At 36.6% G+C, this 22,751-nt stretch overlaps 1 protein-coding gene across 4 annotated transcripts in view; it reads right to left on the reverse strand.

Annotated features, from left to right (window-relative positions):
- The window catches only part of COL21A1 (collagen type XXI alpha 1 chain), a 96,653-nt gene that overhangs the window by 12,574 nt on the left and 61,328 nt on the right, over positions 1–22,751 (reverse strand). For all 4 annotated transcript variants that reach the window (XM_048298955.1, XM_048298957.1, XM_048298958.1 and 1 more), the window contains 5 exons: positions 10,041–10,085; positions 9,643–9,696; positions 4,587–4,640; positions 3,235–3,288; positions 2,654–2,725 (listed from right to left, as the gene is read on the reverse strand). In XM_048298955.1, the coding sequence (XP_048154912.1) occupies positions 2,654–2,725; positions 3,235–3,288; positions 4,587–4,640; positions 9,643–9,696; positions 10,041–10,085 (279 nt within the window). The remainder of the gene's footprint in view (positions 1–2,653; positions 2,726–3,234; positions 3,289–4,586; positions 4,641–9,642; positions 9,697–10,040; positions 10,086–22,751) is intronic.

The following is a 22,751-nucleotide window of genomic DNA, read 5'->3' on the forward strand; positions in this document are numbered from 1 at the left end:
GCTGGAATTACCCTCACTGGTTTCACCTGGCCTTTCCACTTTCAGCTGCAGCACATCAGCCCCAAGAGGGTTTTTAAGCTCCAGTCTGAAGGCTCAAGGGGAGAAGTGCAAGAGGCTTATATCTGCTCTCTCTCCTTTGCTGACTTGTTGTTTGGATTTCCTGGACTAATTTGACTGCTGATCACGAGACGGGTTTTGTTGCTGCCATCATCTCAATGCTGCTTGTCTGGATCAGGAACCCCACCTGTTAGAGCCCTCAGGAATTCATCTGGGACTGAAAGGTAAACTGTGCTAAATTGGGAAAGAAGAAGCTGAAAAACTAAATACCAAGACACTAAGGAATAGATAAAAAAAGGACTGTACCATACTAGATTAAAACCAATCATATTATCAGAAAGGTGCATGCGGAGCTTATGGACAAAATCGAGAAACCAATCAAGCAATGTGAAATCTCATGCATAGCAGTTGTAAAATGTATATGTACTGTATTATGTAAAAGTTGTAAAATGTGTAAGTAGAATAGTATGCAAAAGTAGGTAAAATGTATAAATAAGTAAAGTGCATAAGTACTGTGTTATGTAGACGTTGTAAAAAGTATAAATAAGTGAGAAAATGTGTAAGTAGTCTAAGATAAGCAAGTGAAATGTGTAAGTAGGTAGAATGTGTAAGTAAGGTATTATGTCAAAGTTGTGAGATGTGTGAACACAGGGGTATTTTAAACAATAAGACACTTCTGCATAATCGTATTGATTCATTGATCAGAAGGTATGAGTTGCAGCAATTGTCTTGTAACATGTGCCTTACATAACCCTTAGATAGTGAACTGAATACACAGTGATAATGAAACTAATTAAACTGTTATTATGACACTGACTCCATGCTCTAGTCAATGTAAAGCATGTCCATATGTGTCTACTGACACGTGAAGTACTCTAGTATATGTAAGACATCTATATGAGGCTGGCCTATATGATACTGGACATACAGGAAACATGTGCCTTCTGGAGCAGAAGGTGAACTGTACTGGAATACTTCTGCATGGGATTTTCATTAAACTTTAATTGTAACACCACCCTTCTATCTTACTGTCTCTTTACCCTTCAACCTTTCTCTTCTTGTGAAAGTGAAATGCCTGATTTAATTCTATTTCTGTAATGCCGTATTGGGTCTGGCTGAGAAAGAGTTCATTTTCTCCAGAGCAGCCCTCATAGTGCTGTGCTTTGCAATGGTGGCTACAAAGGTGTTGATAACATACCAGTGTTTTGGGTACTGCTGAGTAGAGCTCCCCACAATGTCAGGGCTCTCTCCAAATTCCCCCCTTCACTGATAAGCTAGGGCCAGGCAAGATCTTGGGTGGAGACACAAATTCAGGCTAGGTGGAGAAGGAATTGAGAGCAGTCCTGCAGAGAAGGACTTGTGGGTGTTGATGGATGAGAAATTTAACATGACCTGGCAATGTGCTCTTCGAGCCCAGAAAGCCACCTGCATCCTGGGCTGCATCAAAAGCAGTGTAGCCAGCAGGGTAAGGGATTTGATTCTCCCCCTCCACTCCACTCTCATGAGACTCCACCTGTGTCCAGCTCCAGGGCCCTAAACGTAAGATGGATATGGATCTGCTGGATCAAGCCCAGCAGAGGGCCATGAAGATGATTAGACAGCTGAAGCATCTCTCTCATGAAGAGAGACTGAGAGAGCTGGGGTTGTTCAGCCCAGAGAAGAGAAGGCTCTGGGGAGACCTTAGAGCAGCCTTCCAGTATCTAAAGGGGGCTCAGAAGAAAGCTGGAGAGGTACTTTGCACAAGGGTCTCTAATGAGAGGACAAGAGGGAATGGCTTCAAACTCAATCTAGGTTTAGATTAGTTATTAGGAAGAAATTCTTTATTTTGAGGGTGGTGAGGCACTGACACAGGTTGCTCAGAGACATTGTGGATACCTCCTCCCTGTAAGTGTCCAAGGCCAGGTTGGGTGGGGCTTTGAGACACCTTGTCTAGTGGAAGGAGGTGTCCCTGCCCACGACACGGGGGTTGGAACTAGATGATCTTTAAAGTCCTTTCCACACAACCATTCTATGGTTCTACAATACAGCCAGGACAGACGACTTAAACTGAAAGGGATACTCCATACCATAAGATGGCTGCTCAGCAATAAAAGAAAGCTAAAGGAAAGAGGAAAGGGAGGAAGTTTCATTATTGCAGCATTTGTCTTCCAAACCTGTATGTGTACTGAAGCCGTGCTTCCTGGAAATTGGCTGGACAACACATGCTGACAGCAAGTAGAGAATAATTTTTTTTTTTTTTACTTTGCATCCACAGGTGGCCTTTCCTTTTCCTTTATTAAACTGCCTTTATCTTGACCCATGAGCTTTTTTCCCACCTTATTTTCTCAGCTTTCCCTGTCCTGCTGAGGAGGAGAGTGATAGAGCAGCTTGGTGGGCACATGGCATTCATCCAAGTTCAACCCACCACAAATGCCTTCACATTAAGGGCTTTATCCTTTAGAAGAAAATTTTCAGGATGGACATATTATTGCTTTAAATGTGTCCAACTGTCATCTAATAATAATGTATTTAGAGAAAGGATTTTGTTTAATAATAATCACTTATAAAAAAAGCACTTCCAAAAAAAGATGCAATTAAAAATGGAAAAAATACTTACCTTTAATCCCTGTGTGCCAGGAATGCCTGGGTATCCTGGTTCACCTGGAGCCCCTGGTACTCCTGGTTCTCCCTGAGAAATACAATAGCTCTGAGTCAGTGATGTGCTGTGTGTAAAAACACATATTGCATGTTTCTCAAGGCAACATGATACACTTTGGCTATGATATTTTGAAATTTTATAACTGAAGATGATTGAAATGTCTGGAGGATTTTTGAAGGGATAGGGAACATAGAGAAGACACAAAAGGGATTCTAATTCTTAACTTCAGTAGTCCAGTATCTATTTGTATTGTCTTTTAATACAGTTGATATTTCAAAATTAGACAAAAAATAGTATCTCAAGTAATGGCAGTGTTTGCAGGTTTGAACTTAATGAACATCTGACATTGCCTAAAATCTAGTATAAATTAGTAAGAGTAAGTCATCAAATGAATTCTGATGCAATGTGGTGTTAACAACTGTTTTACTGTGAAACAAACTGCCTTATATCTAACCAGGGGAAATAATGGAAAATTAGTAAATCATGGAAAAGTAAATAAATCCCTTTTTTAACTAAAATACTTCCAGAATCATATTTACCTTGGCTCCTGATGATCCTGGTTTCCCCTGTATTCCTGGTTCGCCTTTATCACCCTATATAATAATGTAGGAGTGTGGCTGGTACATCATTATGTTTTGTCTTACGATTAGCAAACATAAACAGACACTGTTGAGAAACACACTCTTAAAAACAGGCACAGCTAGTGACTGAAAGGCTAAAGTTCTTCTCCATTACAGGTAGCCTGAAGGTTTAATTTTCTCTCAGGAAATGTGAGATACTGATGACAAAACATGATCTGCCAGGTTCTGCTCACCTGTCCAGTCAAGTTTGTGTACTGACTTCACGTTTCCATCATCTTATTCAATAAAACTCTGAGAATCCTAGGATTTGTCCAAGTCAAAATATTTATTTATGTTTTGGCTTTTATTGCAGCCTATAGAATTAGACATATATTCAGTATGAGGATTTTCATTAAATCAAAGAATTATTGACTACTTCATGATAGACTTCTGTAAGAATGAGCTTATTAAGAACAATTCTTTTAAGGATCAGCTTATCCTCTAAGTGAGATAAATATACAAAACAAAAGCATTTTTCACAGACAAAAATAAAGCTAATTAATTTTTAGCCATATCATAGGTATTCAATCTTCTTGACCATAGAAAACACTGACACTTAAAAAAATGCTACTGTCAGTATACAACTTTAAATAAATGCATACGAACTTTTAGATGTAAAATAATGTCTGAGGGGAAATGGATTAAAATGGTAATACAAAGTTTGGGAAATGGATTCTATATTCCTAAATATTCTCTAGGACATACAATTCAATACTTAATTACAATTTAATCCAAAACTCATTTTGGATTAAATTAAAAGGTTAAACTAACCAATCAGAACTTATAGCATTTATTTTAGCTATTGAGAACATTGGTGAAATTAGTTCTTACTGTAGCTGCAGTGCAATCAATCAAGTTACATCTGAAATAAGTCTGGCTCCTCCGGTGGAAGAAACAGCACATAACATTACTGAACACAATTAAAATATAAATAAATGTAACATGGGAAAGAAGTTCAGATGTATACTGAGAATTATCTGGTTTCCAGCATTGCAGAACATTTTCCAGGACTGTAAAGCTGAAACAAAGTCTCATAATCACTTCTGCAATTGTTAAAACCTCACAGGATGACAGGCACCATTTACTAAGTTACATTAACTTCTCTTAAGACTGAACTATCATAGAAGGTAACACAGGGAAAATCATACAGCTGCTCACCAATATTCAATACACCAAAAAATGAGATGCAGAATCCTGGCATTGTCCAGATCAAATCTGCATACAAAGCAGTCATTTATCAAAGTCACAAGCAAATTGACTCAAACACTTACCTTGGGCCCAGGAGCTCCAGGCAGACCAAGTGAGCCTTCTGGTCCCATCAAACCCTATTTATTTATGAAAAAGGCAGAGACATTTCTGTACTAAAACAGAGGAATAATGACCTCAGTTGAATTAGTAGCATCATTATTCTATTTCTTTTCTGAAATAAACAGAAAATACATCTTTCATCTTATTACTATACAGGCTATATTTTCCACTAAATAATAAATAAATAATCCACTACAGTGGATTATTTAGATCTTCTATGGTCTAATGAAGGGCTTCTGTGCAATGGAAAAAAAAAAACATACAGGGGAAAAGAACAGTGCTGTCATGGAATACTCCTGAGAGGAAAAAAATTCTGCAACTCACAACACGGTCTGTAATCCATCCTTAGTTATAACTGAAAGTGACACAAAAGTTTCTTGGTTTCTGTTTAAGGTTTCCAAAACCAGTAGACGTATTTGAGCGATTTCATCATTCTCTTTCCCCTTTCTGACTGTGTGTCCCTCAACGGTTGCCATGACTTGACTCCTTATGCAAATTCTAAGAGATTTATCAGGAGCAGTTAACTTTGGGGGCCACACCTTTGCATCTTCTATAAAACCTTCAAAGTTATACTGTTCATTCTAGAACCCAATAGCTTCTGCCGTTTCAGATCATGACACTTCAGCACATGTACAAAGCCAAAACAATGCCTTGGACTCCTTGAATGGAATCGTATTCATAAAGGCATGTTTAGCTGTATGTTCCCTATATAAAATACGAGCTAAAGAGTATTAAATCATCAAAGGGTGATTTCCTTAATTTCCGTTTAAAGCTAGTCTCAAGTATACATTAGAAAAGAAATCCTTCTTTGAAATCATACTTTCCAGGAAGGAATTCCCATTAATCCTATTTTCCACATCTGGTGTTAACATTTGTCTTTTTCACCACTTCATCTCACTTCACTTTTACTCTAGAACTGCACACAACAATAAAAACAATATATTATTATTGTTTCACTTGGACTTGCATAAATACTGTGAAATACAATCTGCTATGAGAGTGTGCTTAAGACACAGTGTAAAATAAAAGCATTATGATAAAAAAAGTCAATTAAATAAGGCCTGGAAATCTAACTTGTCAGGAATTAAATGTTACCAGTTATTCCAACTGATAATATTTTCAAAATTTGCTGTCATTGTTATTTGATCTTTGCTTTTATACAAATAAAAGCAATCACCTTCCATTTAGTACTACATGTTAGGAACAGTTCACTCCCATGACATTATCTCAGACTTCTCTCAAAAGTTACATGGAATCAAAACCACATATTTTTTACACAGATTGCAACTCAGCTTTGCAGAAATATATTAAACTTCATTTTCTAAAACTAAAAGGGTGTCTTTGTTTCTGCAATAGAAGAAAAGATTCAGAATATCTAAAACAAGATGTAATTCTGTAGCCATGGTTTTCGGAATTTTGACAGTTTTCTGGTATTTAATGTGTGCTTTACCATTAACCAAAGATTAATACATATTAACCAAAGATTAATTCAGGTTTTTTTCTCACTTTATTATAAGAAAGTGCTGGTCACCGAAACTTTCCATCAATAAATATAGCAACCTATTCTTTAGGCCACAGACACAGGCCTGTAAATACAAATAAACTGTATCAAACACAAGACTAGAAATTTTATTGAATAATTTCCAACAATTTCCTGAACTTTGAAGAGTAGATATGCTTGTTCTTACTTACATAGAAAATCAGTCTTCTTATCAAAGATGATGCAGTTAATCTAGTATAATATATTATTTGGTAAACAAAGGTTTACCTCAACCCATTTCTTCCATCATTTTGGAATAGAATTACCAATTCCTCTCCAGCTGGCTTGAAGTTTCTGAGGACTGTTTACACTCATAACCTAAGAGAATGTGTATTCCCATTAAACATTTGCTTATGGACTGTGTTAAGCACCAGCTTTGATGCAAGAAGACTAAGAAAATAATAATTTGGTTTTGGCGTCTAATCTTGATTATATTAATGCTGTCTTAACTCACTTGAACATTAAGCCTGCTTCTTCCCTTTTCCTCTTTTTATTTATATAGCAAAGTAAGGTTTTATTAATTTTCATGTTGCTGTAAGGTATAATTCAGTTTAGCTGCTTGAAATCAAATCTGATGTTATCTATTGACCTCCTCACTTCTGAAATACAGCTCTCTTCATTTTGTGATCTTTTTTTTGCATTCCTTGAAGACTACCTTCCTTTTCCAAAAAACCTTGTGCAATGACTATTTTCTTCTCCTCAGATTTCTCTTCTTTTCTCCTGGCTAGCACATTAATCAATAGAGAAAAGTGAGCACAAGTTTGGGGAAGTATTGCAGGAAGGGACAAGAAATGTGACTGAGGGATTTCTGGCTCCTTTCACATTGCCACCTCAGTGTAGCCCTGTGTTTCATATCACGTAACACATTGGGAGTCTACACTCTGCCACCTCACTAGATCATTTCCAGTGAAACCCATATCAGTCCTTGGATTACAGAAGTGGCATATGCTCATCAAAAATATCCCTCATTCATTTTATCTTATACAAAGTAGAAATACTATATGTACAGAATAGCTGCTTTTTTTCCTTTCAATTAAATCAGCTATGTGTACACATCCACATTGACCTGCAAACACATATCAGACAAGGAAAACCAGAAAATACATTTAGTATAATTAAAGATCAAGTATACATCTGCAGGAAAAGGAGAAATAAAACCTATTTTTCCTGGTTCCCTTTCTTGCACTTTCATTACTAGGCCATATTTAACTTGTTTAAAAAATTACACCAACACAACTAAGTGAAATCAGCACACTGCAAGAATGAAATGTTCAGATACAATATAGGAAAAGCTTGAGAACATGATCTGAAAATTATATAAAATTAGAAGAGAATGTCCTGAACAAAAATGTAGAACAATTCAAGGACATAAAACGTAGCATTACTCTCCTATTTTCCAGAGCTGACATTATATGGCAGGTAAATTAATAAATTGCTGGTGTTGGCAATGCAATAGGGATAGTCATTACCAAAGAAGAACTTGTTACTGAAAAATTTTCCCAAGCTATTAATAGACCATCCACAAGCTTTCCATCTGTTTTTTCTGGAACAAACATATTCAGTGTGACTAATACAAGGAAAATCCCACTATCTTTTCTGGTTTAAATTCCCTAATGGCATATAACATATTCAAATATTCCATGCATCAATCTCCTATTTAATTTATCAGGTGACAAAAAAATACATTAAATGGGTTGACAGGAAAGAGGAATAAATTATTTTCAAGTGTATCATGAACCAGATGTTATTTATCTAAATAAAATTTAAAGAAAACATGGTAGGTGAGTTAAATAAATATGCACGCTTTGGAATCCCACAAGGCCTTATTATAGTTGATGATGTAGCCTTCCCTCTGGCATTTTGTTCAACTTTGGTCAGAAAGAAATGGAGAAAAAAATTCCAGCAACAGGCAATAAAAATAGTTAGGAGGCACAGGTGAGAGAGCAAATGTTCACATGTTAACTAAGTGTATGGACACTTGAACTTTCAGTTCAGGCACTGTTTCATGCAAATTTGATCTAGGCAACTGCAATACCTGGTTGTCAAGGAAATCTATTTTTTCCAGAGAAGATCTTTAGGTGGCTGCAAAAGTCCTCTAAATTCATGAAAAGAAAATTAACCAATGTACTCTCTTTATACAAAAAAAGCTTTCTGATATCTGTAATGTAGTGATTGTGCCTGCGGCAGTCAGGAAAGGAAGAGCTGCTGTGTGGACAGGGGTAAGTCTATAATGTAGGAAATCCTGAATATTCTGGATGACAGAGTAGCCCAGAATTTTTAAAATCTGAAACTAATTTCAATTTTTGTCTCCAACAAAAACTCTCTCAGTTTTAATTGATCATATATATTTTATTAAGGAACTGTAAGAAGAGGAAAGAGAGGGGAGGGGAGGAGAGGAGAGGGAGAGGCCATACTATGAGGCCTCATAGTAGCATACTCCAGCACCAATATCTAAATGATGCTGAGGTTAGTAGTTACTTTCATACTCAGATGGCTAATCTGGCATGCAGTGACATGCAGTTATGCAAGACTGCACATACCAAGATGGTCAAATATACATGTTGCTAACCTTCATCCAAACAAGGATTCTCTTCAGAATAGAGAATACTGCAGTGGGATGTAAGCCCAACTAATTTTGGTATCAGGTCTGCCCTTACGCAGTCCAGAAGATGGTAACCTTAGCTAGGATGTTAAAGAGATTCATCAAAAAGAGGATTATAAGGTCCACACTGAGAGCCTTGGCATCTTCTTCCTTCAATGGTCCTGTCATCCAACCAAATGAGGCACAAGCCACCACAGCAACCCTGCAGTCACTGAAAGTGGGAAAGAATGGTGCCTGAAAAGATTATTGCATGTTGTCATGCAAGGAAAGGTAGGTACTAAGATGGCCTTAACAGTGTGACAGTACTGATGACTGAGAAATTAATATCAAGGCCCATTTAGAGAACCACTGAGTATTCTGCATTTGTCCTTGAAGATATAAATATATACTACTTCTATTTTAACACTACAAAGTGATATCAGAAACCCCTTTGTCTATCAAAATGGATGAAATCCAGCCTGACTACTGGATGTCAAGGGGAAGCTCACAGATGAAGATTTTCATAGGGAAAGACCTCAAGAAAAGATGGGAGAGCTAAATCGTGAGACAGACGAGTTATTAAACTGAACAATACAATCTCTTAACAACCTGCAAAATCCAAGAACCTATAAAAATGTACTCTCGCCTCTTGTCAAGATATTCAGAGGCTTAAAGTAATGGCAAGGGTAACAGAAAAAAACAGTTCACAGCTTTCAGTCAGAATTTCCGCAGTGCAAATATGTCACTGAGCTAAAAACTTACATTTGTCATAGCCTTGTCTTTTCAACCTGAAAATGGTAGTTTGCTCCTGTATTTGCCATTTCATGTTTGTTTATGACAAGCAGAGAAGGACAACACCACAATTATTTGTTCGTAATAACAAAATTTTTCAGCTTACAGTATCTCCTGGTGACCCTTTTGCTCCTGGTTGACCTGGTGGTCCAATTTCACCCTGTATTTTTTACATAAAGAGAAAAATTCTGTGACTAATGCACATATAGTTAACAATTTTTTAATATATTCTTTAATTATGCAGATTTAGTTAGTTAAGATTGTTTCTCAAGGTATTATGAAATTAGCATGGTTTCTTTTAAACTATTCATTCCTTCTGGAATAGTTGAAATAAAAACTAATGAGAGATTTTTAAACATGCCATGAATTATCTCCATTGTTTTGCAGCATTGATTTGATGTCATAAATCCCCACTATGAAAACTCTTCTCTAAGCCTGAACCCTTAGTTTGGAATGGGTATACATAGTACAGATTTTAACTATATTTTGAACAGCTAATAGTACCTTTTGTCCTTTTGCTCCTTGATTTCCAGGAATTCCAGGAATTCCCTGAGAAGGAAATAGAAAACCTTTTAAATATATGGAATAATTTCACCAGAAATTTTTCAGCATTTGCCTAAATGGTTTGTGTTCAAAATATGGGCAAGGAAAAGAAAAAACAAAACCAAAAAAAAACCCAAAACCAAAACAAACAATAAACTCACAAGCAACAACAAAAAAAAATATAAAAACCCAAGAATAAAAATCCCTCAAAGCAGCAAAAATACGTAGGAGAAAGAGCTCCAGCTGGAAACATGCAAACTTATCTAGGGATACAGTGAAACACTAATGTTGAATTGTTCCCCACTGCTTTTGTTGCAGGAGTCCGCGTCTGCTGCTGGGCAGGCTCACATGCTCTTGCTTGCCCCAAAACCCTGACTGACACAGTGAAAGAAACCACTTTACATTATCCGTAAGATTCCTCACATAAGTTAAAGCAAAAGCCCTGGTCAGCGGCACCATCAGTATGACAGATCATATTTTCTCATCTAAAATACAGTGACTTTAAAGAGACAGATACAGTTTTATTTGATGTATACTAGCTGCTACCTCCATAAATACATGAAGATCTCTGCCATTTCCTCAACATCATTGCTCATTCAGCTCTACAGTATATATCACATTTTTCTTCCAGTGATCATTTAATTGAACATGATTCAGGTTAAAACAAAACTTCATATATGCTTAAAGCAGAAGCCTACATAGTAAGTCTGGTTTTTTCTCTCAAGTACAAAATATTCAGATTTGTTGGACAGACAATGTTCTTACTTGTACCATGATTAATTTGCAGCAAGAATTTGGGTAACAGACTTTACATTTTAATCTAATATTGAAAATAATATGTTGCAGTGAAGACAAGAGGACTGTTCTAGACACCACCAAAACAAATGCATTCTATGGGAAAAAAATAACACGAATGTGACAACCATAACCCAATTGTCTCCACATGGATTACACCTGTGCAAAAGATAGTTCCATTGTTTTGCAGTTTACACCCACTTCTAGTAAATAATGACAAGCAGAAACAGTTCATTGGTCAGTGGCATATGAGTTAACGATTATATCCTGAGCATTTTACAGACCATCAAAACTCTAATGTATCTATCATGAAAGGAAAAGATCAAATAATGTAATAAAAAGAACTTGAAAATAATGCCTCATACTGAGGCCTTCACATTATGTTACATAACTCTTCTTTTGTGCAAAACCTTCTTAGATCTTTTGCACAAATAATGAGATGGGAAATAGGGCACGTTTGTCACCACATTTAGGAACTTCCAGACCTATCTGTGAGTTCTCAATATAATTATTTAAGATAATTATTTAATATAATATTTAATAATGTAGTTATTCATTTCTGTAGCTGTAAAATATAAAACCAAATTATGGGTGTCTGTACCTGTAATATAAACCAGAATTTCATATATGCTGAAAAAACATCCCACTAGGCAGCAACCTTGTTGTCCTGAATGTACCAAAGCTTTCCATAGTTACACTTCTGTGCAATTTGGAGGGCTCAGAGAAGACAGTTCCACACACTTATCCAACACAACAAATTATTTACCATGATATAAGCATGCCTAGAAGGAAAAACACAATGTCCTGCTGAGCTGGGTTGATCTTTCTTGGTTAAAATAAATTGCTGGTACAAGACATTTCATTTTATATCAGTGACGAAGAAAGACAAAACTCCAAGAGCAATTGTAAAACTAAGTCACATTTCTGGTTTTTTCCCTTTCTGACTGATTCTGCACTACTGAGGTATGTGGAACTTAGGCCCTTAAGTCAGTGAGAGCTGGTCCAGACCTTAAAATTCTCTTACGGTTCCTTGACATTCACTCAGCTAAGAATGCATCTATTGCTTATGCTGATGTAAGTGATTTCCAGAGTACATGGGGTGGAGATTTTCAGTTACTCTCCACATGTCAGCTGGAATAAAAGGAGGAGAATGAGTATTTCCCACTAATTATTTTTCTGTGTAGCTTCCATGGTTCAATAATTACAAAGACTAATTTCTGTAGGATCAGCTCCAGATTACCTAAAAATTTAAAACTGATTTCTTCTCATTATCTGTCCCAATCTATTACTTCCATTTACATGGATAATCTCTGGTTATGCCAATTAGAATTATTTGCACTTTCTCAGAAGACAAGGTTAAAAGGCTGTTTAGGTATCAAGAGTTTCTTACCTAACTTCTAAGTCAAAAGCCAACTCAAGCTATGGAAATGTGTCTTGTTCCCAAACAGAGATTTCATACACAATACAAATCCTCAGAATCTGAGCATATATTTTATTTTAGCCCCATGAGTAATAAGACATTTTTAATAAGAAGTAATGTTTAATAAGATGCCATAACACTAACTAAACTGTCGAAGAAACCTTACTTCAATTATCAAAAAATGCCTTCTTACTTTAAAGTATGAGGCAAAGCAATTATTTTTACACCATTTGTAAGACAAAGATTTAATTTTTTTGGAGAGTATATTGCAAATAAAATTATCACAAATGCCTGTGTTTAATCAAAACTTAATATGAAACACATTCATCATGCAATTTTTCTGCCACTAAGGGAAAAACAATGTTTGGAACTGCTACAAATGGGAAAACTGCCACCCACTGGGAGTAATAGAATTGATGCTGTGGAATAATTCATGATTCACTGGCCTATAGAAAAAAAAAACTGCCTTTGGCGACGTCCTTTGCAAAACTATCAAGCACACTTTGTTCATATATAACATGAAAAGGAGTTGTAATTCTAAAGTTTCTTTTTCCTTGTCTTTCCCAAAAATGCATGTTAAATGGTTTGTATGTATCACATACGCAGCTATAATGCCAATAGAAAGTAGCATTACATTTCTAGCCAGAATAGCTAAAAACCAAATCAGCTTTACTGATTTCTGTCCTTGTAACAGTTGAAGCATTTCTATACTTCTGAATCAGTTAATTTGCTCCCCTTTTTCTTCATGTAAGGTTTATTCAGTGTTTCTTCATATTGTCTCGGTTTTGGAGACAAAACTTCAGGAGGAAAGGGCCTTCCCTTTTCCTCCAATAAGACAAGTGGGTCACAAAAAGTGAAAGTGGGAAAAAGAAACCAAACTGTTTATTAACACGCAAAGAAAACAGGGTAGAAGAGGATAAAAAAACCCCTCAAAATATGACAAATTCCCGGAGAGAGAACAGCCAGCCGGGCTCAGACCAGCCGGGGCCACCCCCGCAGGGTCCCCGGACCAGCAAGGAGGAAAGGGAGGCAGTGAGGCAAGGGAAGAAAAAAAGAACAAGAAAAAAACCAACAGAACCTTTTCCCAGCTAGCTGGAACACAAAGGAAAACAAAAAGGAGCACAGTGCTCCCGGCGCGCTCCCTCCCGAGCCCCTGGAGCCGTTGGGCTGAGCCGTTCAACTGCCCCGCACTCAGTCTCGTGGCCCCGCCCCCCGGGTCCGTCTTAAAGGCACAGCGTCCTTGGGCATTGGGCGGACAGTTAAGTATTACAGCTGGTGGTGGGGTCCGAGGCTGTGACCCAGGAAGAGATGACCGGTCCGGGGAGATGGTCCCGAAAGGAGTCGCCTGCCCGAGGTCCGGTGTCTTCCTCTCAGCTGCTGGCAGAGGAGCCCTTGCAGAAGCTGTCAGCTCTTTAGTGATATCAGCTCGTGATTCCAGCTCAGCTCTGCAGGGCAGCCTCTAGGCCAAACCAGACCAGAGAGAGAGACGAGAAGACCCATGTGGCTGGTTCTGCACAAAGGTAGCTTTATTGTGGGTTCCCTCCGGCGAAAGGAAGGCCAGGGACGAGCTCTCTCTCTACAGAGGCGAACTGGTCTTCTTTTATAGGGATACAGGGGATCAGCAAGGGAACCAATGGATTACAGAGGGTCTGGGATAGACCAGTGGGTTACAGAATGATCTGCATAGGGTATCCCAAAGGATTGTGGGTCTACTTTTCCTCACCATGACTCAAAAGTAGTCACCTTTCCAGGGAGTCCTGCTGGGCGATTGCAAAATCTTTTATCTCAGCAGACATCCCTCCAGGGCAGTGGCTGGGCATATCCCACAGTTAAGGAATAAAGTGGCTTCGTAACATCACCCCAGGACACATATTTAAAAATTAAGTTAATTGCAAGCACTGCCTCAGTTCATTCAGCATCATCAATCCAACTTTTTCAATTACCTTCACTTCATTCCAATGTCTTCCTCCTTTATTTGAAATTTTCCCTTAAATGGGAAGTCCTCCCTTACCCCATAAAAGCCTGTAATATTATTCATTATTTTAGCCTTAATCAGAAAGTGCTATAGTCACATGAAATTTAAAGTCAGCAAGATAGTCTAGCAAATCTAATCCCTTGGTTTAAAATCATGTTTAATCTAAAAATTCTTACCTCCAGTTCTACCACATACTGCTGAGTTTGTGCCTAAATGCTAATGTCATTGTGTACCTGTCTGGCAGCTAACCAACATTTTTTGAGACTGGGTAAGGACTACTCTCCTTATTCTTTATTCAGCCTCTGTTGCTTGTTTAATCATTTATCTTCCACCCTGTGTCACCTACGTGTACCTAGAAGCCTTTCTGAAGTCTGGTTAGGCCTGGGAAGGCTATGCAGAGTAACCCCAGGACCTAAAGTGACGCTTGAATGCCATGTAGATAATTGAAATAATCTCTAGTGTCACTGAAGGTGCTGTGGGATAGGAGATCTACCTTTTGAAAAAGATGTCACTCTGCTCTAGAAACTGTGTCGTGCATGCCAGATGCTGCAGTTGTCCTCACACAAATCCAATGGCTCTTGGTGGCAATGCCCAGGCAGCCAAATCCCACACACCTTGATGTCTACTTCTGTCTCAATATCATCGCAAAATGAAACTCATCTTGGTATGCAACTAAAGCCCTGGATGCAGTCTTCCTCAGCTGCAGCCTGCACAGCTGGGACTTCAGAACACCCAAAAGCATTAATTTGTTTCTATTGTGATGATGAACCTCAATTATGATAGTTATAAAATTCTGTATAAATATTCTCTTTTATTCCAGTTTCAGCAATTTAAATAAATCTTCCGTTCTTTGATAATATCTGGCAGATAGAATGGATATAACTGTAAGAGGAAAATGTTTTCACAATCCCTGGAAAAATTTTCTTGTAGCTTTCATTAATCATCAGGTGTCTATTTTTATTTTGGATTATATTAAACAGATGGATTTTCTTCCATGCAGCCTCACAAAAAATCCATTAAGGAAATTGCCTGGGGCCTTATATACACTTTAACTAGATGTAAGCATTTTTACTTAAGACACAAGCTACATTTCTCAAAATATTTCCCACTTTTTCTAGCTAGTACCAGGATTATTTGCGTCACCCTTATGTTTAACTTTATGCTTGCAAACAGTGGAAGAAACCATGCAGAAGACCTTTTTCTAAAACAAAACAAAACCTATTTTAAGTCTTAAAATGAGTACATATTAGCTTATTTCTATTCTTCATTTTCTGCTACTGTCTTTAATATTTCCCATTTCTTCTGTGCCTGTTAGGACAGGATGCCCTATTATGGAAAGTAGGAATTTCTAGGCTACAGGTAACATATCCATAATCATAAAATTTTATCTCTTCTCTGGAAGATGTGAAATTATAGAGTTATTTCCAAAGGCTCTTCTGTTATGAGCAAACTACTTTGCAGTCAATTCCCCAGGTAGATGTAGAGAACATTAGTATAACTCTCTTTATTATCTTATTTTCTTCTGATAAAAAGATGGCTTTTATAGCATATGTGACTTCTCTGATTTATGTTTCAATCAAATGGTTCCTTCTACTCTGAAAAATCTGCAATTCTGATTCTGGGAAGACCCTAAAGGACATTACATGAATTACAGCAATAGAACAAGATACAAAAAAGGTATCTTATCTATCCACATGTTCCCATGATCCCTTTAAACACTTGAAAAATACAACTCTTTATGTATTACTGATCCTTACTTGAAAAAGCCTATTTGATGATACATGAGAGATTTACTGGAGGCATGCAAAAAAGTACAAGACATAATTTGGATGAAAGTACAACAGTCAAAATACTTTTTAAAAGATTACAGCAAATCCTTGATAATCCTAATAGAATGAAAGACACAAACCAAATTTGGATAATGTATAAAACTGGGAGAGAAATTCAATGAAGCTGAATCTGCTACTACTGAGTAGTTGCAATTGATGAAAGAAGAAAAAGGGCTACATACAAAGAAGCATTCCCACAGACCTAATGACTATGCACCAGACTAGCATAGCAGCTTTAAATTAGGTTCAGGAAAGGAAAAAGCATTACCAAGATCTTTGCAGTTATAAGACCACAGCTTTCAAACACTTCTTTGGCAAATCAGTTATTAGCAATAAAACACACATGTTTAATGTGGAACAGAGTGACCCTTATTGCACTGCCAACAACACAGACCTTGGAAACTATAATCTGAAAGTTGGAAATACTAACAGAAAATGAAAACTCTGTATATCTTGTCACAGGCTGAAATCAGTGTTACTCTTGTTTCTTGTAAAGAACCCTCAAAAGAATATGAACGTCAGACTTGCCAAATCTTCATGGATCCAAAGGTGGGCAGACAAACTTGAACTCCCAGCCCTTCAGGTGACACCATGATGCCCTCCCTCTGCCTATCATGCTACCACCAGCCTTAGAGACTGTGAAAACCAACATCCAGTCTGTCTAGAAATCTTACAGACTTCTAAACCCTGACAAACTGACCCATATTTGACACTTACACTTAAAGACACTGATACTCAAGCAGTTACATGCCTTCAAAATGCTTTAAAATTTCTCCACCACTTAAATTATGGAGAAAAACTTATGATGGGTCACAGCACTTGAGCACCTTGCACACATAGGACAGGGCAGGCTGAGGCCAGCAGAGCCTCCCCGAAGGGCACCCAGTGCTGCTCTGCTCCTTACATCCAACACATAACCAAAGAGCTCTGTTCACACAGGTCACACTGATGCAGGACAGACTTTTCAGCCACATCCCTTTCCCATAGTAAGGAACCACTCAGTTAAATTAGCAGTGAGTAAGTTTAACAACAAATCATGCCTTTTTTTTTTTCTTTTCATTTTGGTGGATTCTGTGAAATTGGTCACAGAATGCAGCAGGACTGTGTTCCAAAAGGGACTGTAAAATTCCTACAGAATTGGTCCATTGCTGGCTATTAAGCAGGATGGGCCAGCCTGCATCTTTGGCTAAGAAAGTCCCAAAAGCTCTGACAATCTGGCAGTAAATAACAGGTGGGGGAAAAAATCATTTTCTACATACTCCTATCCATTCCCAGAGAAACAGTTCTGTGGTAGTTCCTTTAGTCTTCATCTGTTTGGCAGTTGTTACATGTTTAAGAAATAGCTAAGAAAAGCTGGAACAAAGACTGGCACCAAACCCTTCCAGAGCACAAAGAAAGAAAATCACACCTTGACTCATTCAGCAATCACTAAGACTAAATTTCATTACTAAAACTAACTACTAAAGCAAAAAAATCAATTTGCACAGTAAGAGGCAAAGGTTTCTTCTTAAAATGGTTTAATAATATTAACCAAAATAATGGCTAAATCTTGAAAATGGATTTAAATTCACTCTGATTAAAGATCATGGTGTTTTGTTTTGTTTTGTTTTGATTTTTGTTATGGATGAGAAGCTAAGACTGTATTCTGACAAGACTTTCCATAGCTTCAACTCAGAGTAATTTTAACATGTAAGGATTAAAAAACGAAACACTTACCATACAAATTTCCCCTAATTTTCTAACACTGTATTTACTTGAGGTTCTGAGACTTGAGTATCAGCTTCTCAATTTCATGTTTAAAGCTCTTGGTGGACAAGAATAATCCAATGCTATTGACCAAGACGGTCACTCAGAAGAAACACAACAAGTAACTAATTACTTTGACAGCCCAACTACCACTTGAACACAAAACTAACAAAGAAGCCCTGCTATAAGTTGTTTGCTTCTTTTTCTCCTGCGTATTTTCTGGAGGGCTTCAATTAAAATAACTTTAATTAATCCAAATATCTAAACTGTCTAAGAGAGCCAGAACAAAAATTACCAACCCATCAATAAATACTTGTCTTCTATTTGAGACAAGTATGTAATGATGGGTTGAATGCAGATATAATTTTCACTGTAGAAAAAATCATATCAAAGAAATAGACTAAATATATCTACTTGACTGTATGAGGTGAAATGAAAGCCATTCTGGGTAATTCTCAGAATGCAGGCTGTAGATTTGATGCCAGATACAGCACTTAGAGCTCTGATGCAGTTACAGCTAGAGGGTTTTGTATCACTACCCTGACCACAGTTCTCAAGGAGGCTGTAACTCAGACCTTCTTAGGACTCAACAAATTTTTTCTCTGGCTTCTCCCATGTTGAAGAAAAACGATGACTAGCTAGAAAACTGGGTACACTGTTACTACTCTGTTGCAGTTGGATCAGAGGAAGGAAAGTCAAACATCCTTTTGGTAAACTTCTTCCTACTTGTGGTTTAGTAACTTACCATAAACATGCTGCGAAGCATAGAATAGAACAACAATGTGCAAATGAAATCAACTGAAATAATAAATATGTGTGTCTGCTACATTCTAACCGATTGTCTTCTTCATTCATACTCAACTCTCTATTTGGTTTCTAAGTACAGTAATTAGCTGGGGGAAGTTTCTCTTTGGTCTTCAGTCAGTGGAAATCCCAGCAGATATTTACCTAAGTCATAAAATGTAAAGAAGAAAATTGTATAGCAAGAATAAGAGGAGATGTTGCCCTTTAAAGATTAAATCGGCACATGTGAAACAATGACTACCAGAAGTATAAACATCAACTTTCCTGGCACTAACATGTCAGATGCCATCCCAATATACAACATATACAAGTCCAAACAGTCTCTTCAAGCCTTTCCTTCTTCAGAAAAGCCTTTCTTGGCTGAATGAAATTAGCACACAAGTTCAGGAATGCTCTAAATGTTACTACTGACATCAGGTGGATCCAAAAGAATGCAAATGAGTCCTTTTTTAAATATCACATGTCAAAGGAAGTGAATGTTGAGCACTTCAGGCATACATATTTTATTCCATTTTACCATTTAACTTTCAAGATCTTTACTAGCTACTCTCAGCAGGATGAACTAACCAATTGCAGGCACACACACATTATATTGCTTTAGTTCTTATTTTAAGCCAATTCAGCAAATACACTTTTAACTGATACTTGAGAATAAAGAAATTTCTGATAAAGAACACAAGATCAATTTACAGTTGTGTGGATTTGTCCATTCAACTTTTCAAAAAATCTATATTTGATCAAGTCCAGCAATTTTTTAGAATGTCTTTTTTTCAGTCCAAGAAGTAGTACATTAATATAGTTTAAATTTATCAGTACTTCATTTGCCCAAAGTAACAAAAACAATTCATCAGAAATGTTTTTGAATGATAATCAGGTGTAGTAAACTGATGTCTTCCCACTTAAAAATACATTAAGTCAAATTGCATAGCTATAATGTTAAAGTGCCGAAATAACAATTTCTACAGAAAAACCCACTGCAATATGAATACCAAGAAAATCTAGTTTCTGGTACTGAGAAAAAAGGTAGTGATGTTTATAAGCACATGCATATTGCATTCTCTGCAATTTATGTGAAGGCCTCCAGTTTCCTAAATGCACAAGCATTTAAACAGACAAACATTTAAATGTGTTTTTGGGGAGTGTTACCATGAGAAAGTATATTGGATGTGTAATGAATACATCCATACCACCAAGTTGATTCACTCTTGGTTTCAAACCAGATGCCTAGACTCCCCCTTAGCCAAGCTGAAAACATGACAGCTAAAGGCTCAAGCTACATATCATCATTCCCTCAGTGGGAAAAAACACAGGTGGAACATGTGTCTTACTCCAGACAGAATAAGCTTATGCCAAAGCACTTCTTCTGGCAATTAAAGCTCACTTTCTAGTACAGATAACCAAGATGAATAATATCAAGCTTAATGTCTCTACATGAATATTTCCAATAAACACCCCAAATTATTTTAATGCATAGAAGAAATCAGATTCTTCAGAAGAGCCCGTGGTTTTGTGTACAAATGGGTCTAGCTCATTGGAATAAGTCATGGAATACAAATAAATCATCACTACCACTAATTTTGTTCTTGGAAGATAGTTACTGTACTCTTTAACAAAGCTGCACCTTTAAGTGCTCACTGCAGACAATTCTTTCAGAATCATACTGTTTTAACACTCTCTTTCAGTTTATAAAAGACTAATAAATTATTAAGAGAGATTTTAACAAATGACAAGCACCTGTTTATTGTAACACAGCTCATCAAGTTGATAGAAAGATTTTATATTGGTACAACACATTTGTTAGAGGAATTTCTATCTCTATGTTCACAAAACAGCAGCAATAGGGAAGGAATGCTGGCATCTAATTTGTATCAGCATATGAATTAATAAGAAAAGTGCCAAAGTAGCCATAAAAGGTCACTACAGCATACAAGCAGAAAACAGAGTACTCTGAGTACCATTTATAACTATTTATAGCATATGCCATTCATGCCCACAATGGGTTTACAACTAGAGCTCCTTTCATATTTCCTTACAACTTTTAATAATTTCCTTTTTTTAACATTGCATTTATAAAACAGTCTTAAAGAAATGTTAGCAGGGCATGCCACCTCTTCTCTACATAATTTTCCAAAATTATCAAATTTAAAATGGCATTAAAGGAAAAAAATAACAAAAAATACTTTCCCAAGTCTCTGTAGACAAAACAAAACCGAAAAAGATAATATAATTATTGCAAATTATTATAATTAATGTAATTGCACTGTGTGAGGATATAAATTTAAAAATTAGAAATCATGATGGACAGGCAGAAAGTGTGAATTAGATGGGAGAGAACTGTTAGCTTTACAACTTAGAAAAGCAGGCATTATTTTCCAAGCTGCATTAAGTTAGTGGGTCCAAGTTAATTACAGCATTTACTGTGGCCCCAGTCCAGACTGAATTCAATGGGAATCTTTCCATTGACTTCAAAGCGCTTTGGATCAACAACTATGCTGTCATGTCTTGTATCATTTTTGTCAACTGGGAATAATAAAGGAACTCAGATTAGCCTGCCTGAAGTTCTAGAAGTCTTCTAATTACCTGTTTCATTACAGCACTAATCTCATATTTATCTTCTTAACAGCAATTAACTCTTCTGTAATTATAGTATGGAATGAATTTAATTAAAATAACTCATCAGTCAGAATGAAGATAACCTAGGTTGAAAATCTGCTCAAAATACATACAGCTACCTAGAAGTTACACTTGACAGAAAAACCTCCATTCAGTCTAAAAAACGTTTGAGCTTACAGCACTATGTAATTAACAAATGATTGCTGAAAGTATTGTGAAGTCAAAGCTGTCATCTTCCCCTTTCTCAAGTGAGAGCAAGATTAACAACATCTGTTATATAGCTCAAGCACGCAGAAAGTCATCAGCAAGCCTCTGCCCTGTCTACTTCAACAATTTGGATATTAGAAGAAGGAATAAAGGATCAATGCTAAAAAGCACATTGAACTAATCAAACCTACTTGTAAAGAAATAATGAATGGAATATGCCTACAAAAATCATCACTATCAGCTGTTTATGTATAAAAAATCACCCCACCCAAATAACAATTTATTTTTTTATTTACAGGTAAAAGAATTTTCAAAAAAGAAATAGGTGTTCTTTTGAGACCCACAAGACATTATTTGCAGAGAAAATGCTAGTCCTTTACATCCCTTATGACTGCAATGCTGACACCTTTGAAAAGCAGGCCATCAGAGTTCAGCTCCTACTATCGAGGCATCTCAGACTAGTAGAAAAGCATGAATATCAGATCAGAAACTAAAAATTTTGATAGACTCACACCAACCACTTTGTTGAGTCTCCTGACCACTTTTCTCTTAAAAACTGATATATTTGCTATTAAAACTCGTAATTTCCTCTTAAACATAGGAAATAATTTCTTTCTTATATCCTACTTACAAAGAGAGCACTATTTTATAGCAGCGCCTAATTTAAGGTGATATAAAATCTGAATGAGTATTTAGTGCTCTGTGGAATATTTCCACAAGTAATAAATTCATGCAACACATGATCTTTTGAGCACTGGAAATACAAGAGGATCTTTATGCTTTAATCTATGAAGAGATTAAAAGTAGAAATAGAATAATCAGACTAGGTGCATAAAAAACAAAGTAACACTTTCAGAAAGGAATTTTTTTCACAAGGCCTACTGCACAAATATACAATAGAGTTTTTAAGTTTGCTTTTATCCTCAGTGTTTCATAACTCAGTATGTAAATGCAAATACAAGACACAAATGTTGAGTAAATGGCATCCTAGTACCTAAAATTGGTACAAACTAACATAACATCAACATAAGGTGCATCAAGCAAAACATTACAAGACACAGAGAGGAAAATAATAGTAACAAAAACACCCCAAACTTTGCACTGCGTATTACTGTATTACTAAGTCAGGAATTTTCTTTCCTTTTTTCCTGTTTCTATCAATCTCAGCACAGCTATTAGATGCAGTAGAATTACATTAACTTTATGTTTACTTTTCAAACATACAGGACACCTAGCTATTACCAGTTTGTTTTCAGGATTTCTGCATTATGAAGACAGTACAA

The sequence above is a fragment of the Corvus hawaiiensis genome, chromosome 3, assembly GCF_020740725.1.
Source record: "Corvus hawaiiensis isolate bCorHaw1 chromosome 3, bCorHaw1.pri.cur, whole genome shotgun sequence".
NCBI classification, from domain to species: Eukaryota; Metazoa; Chordata; class Aves; order Passeriformes; family Corvidae; genus Corvus; species Corvus hawaiiensis.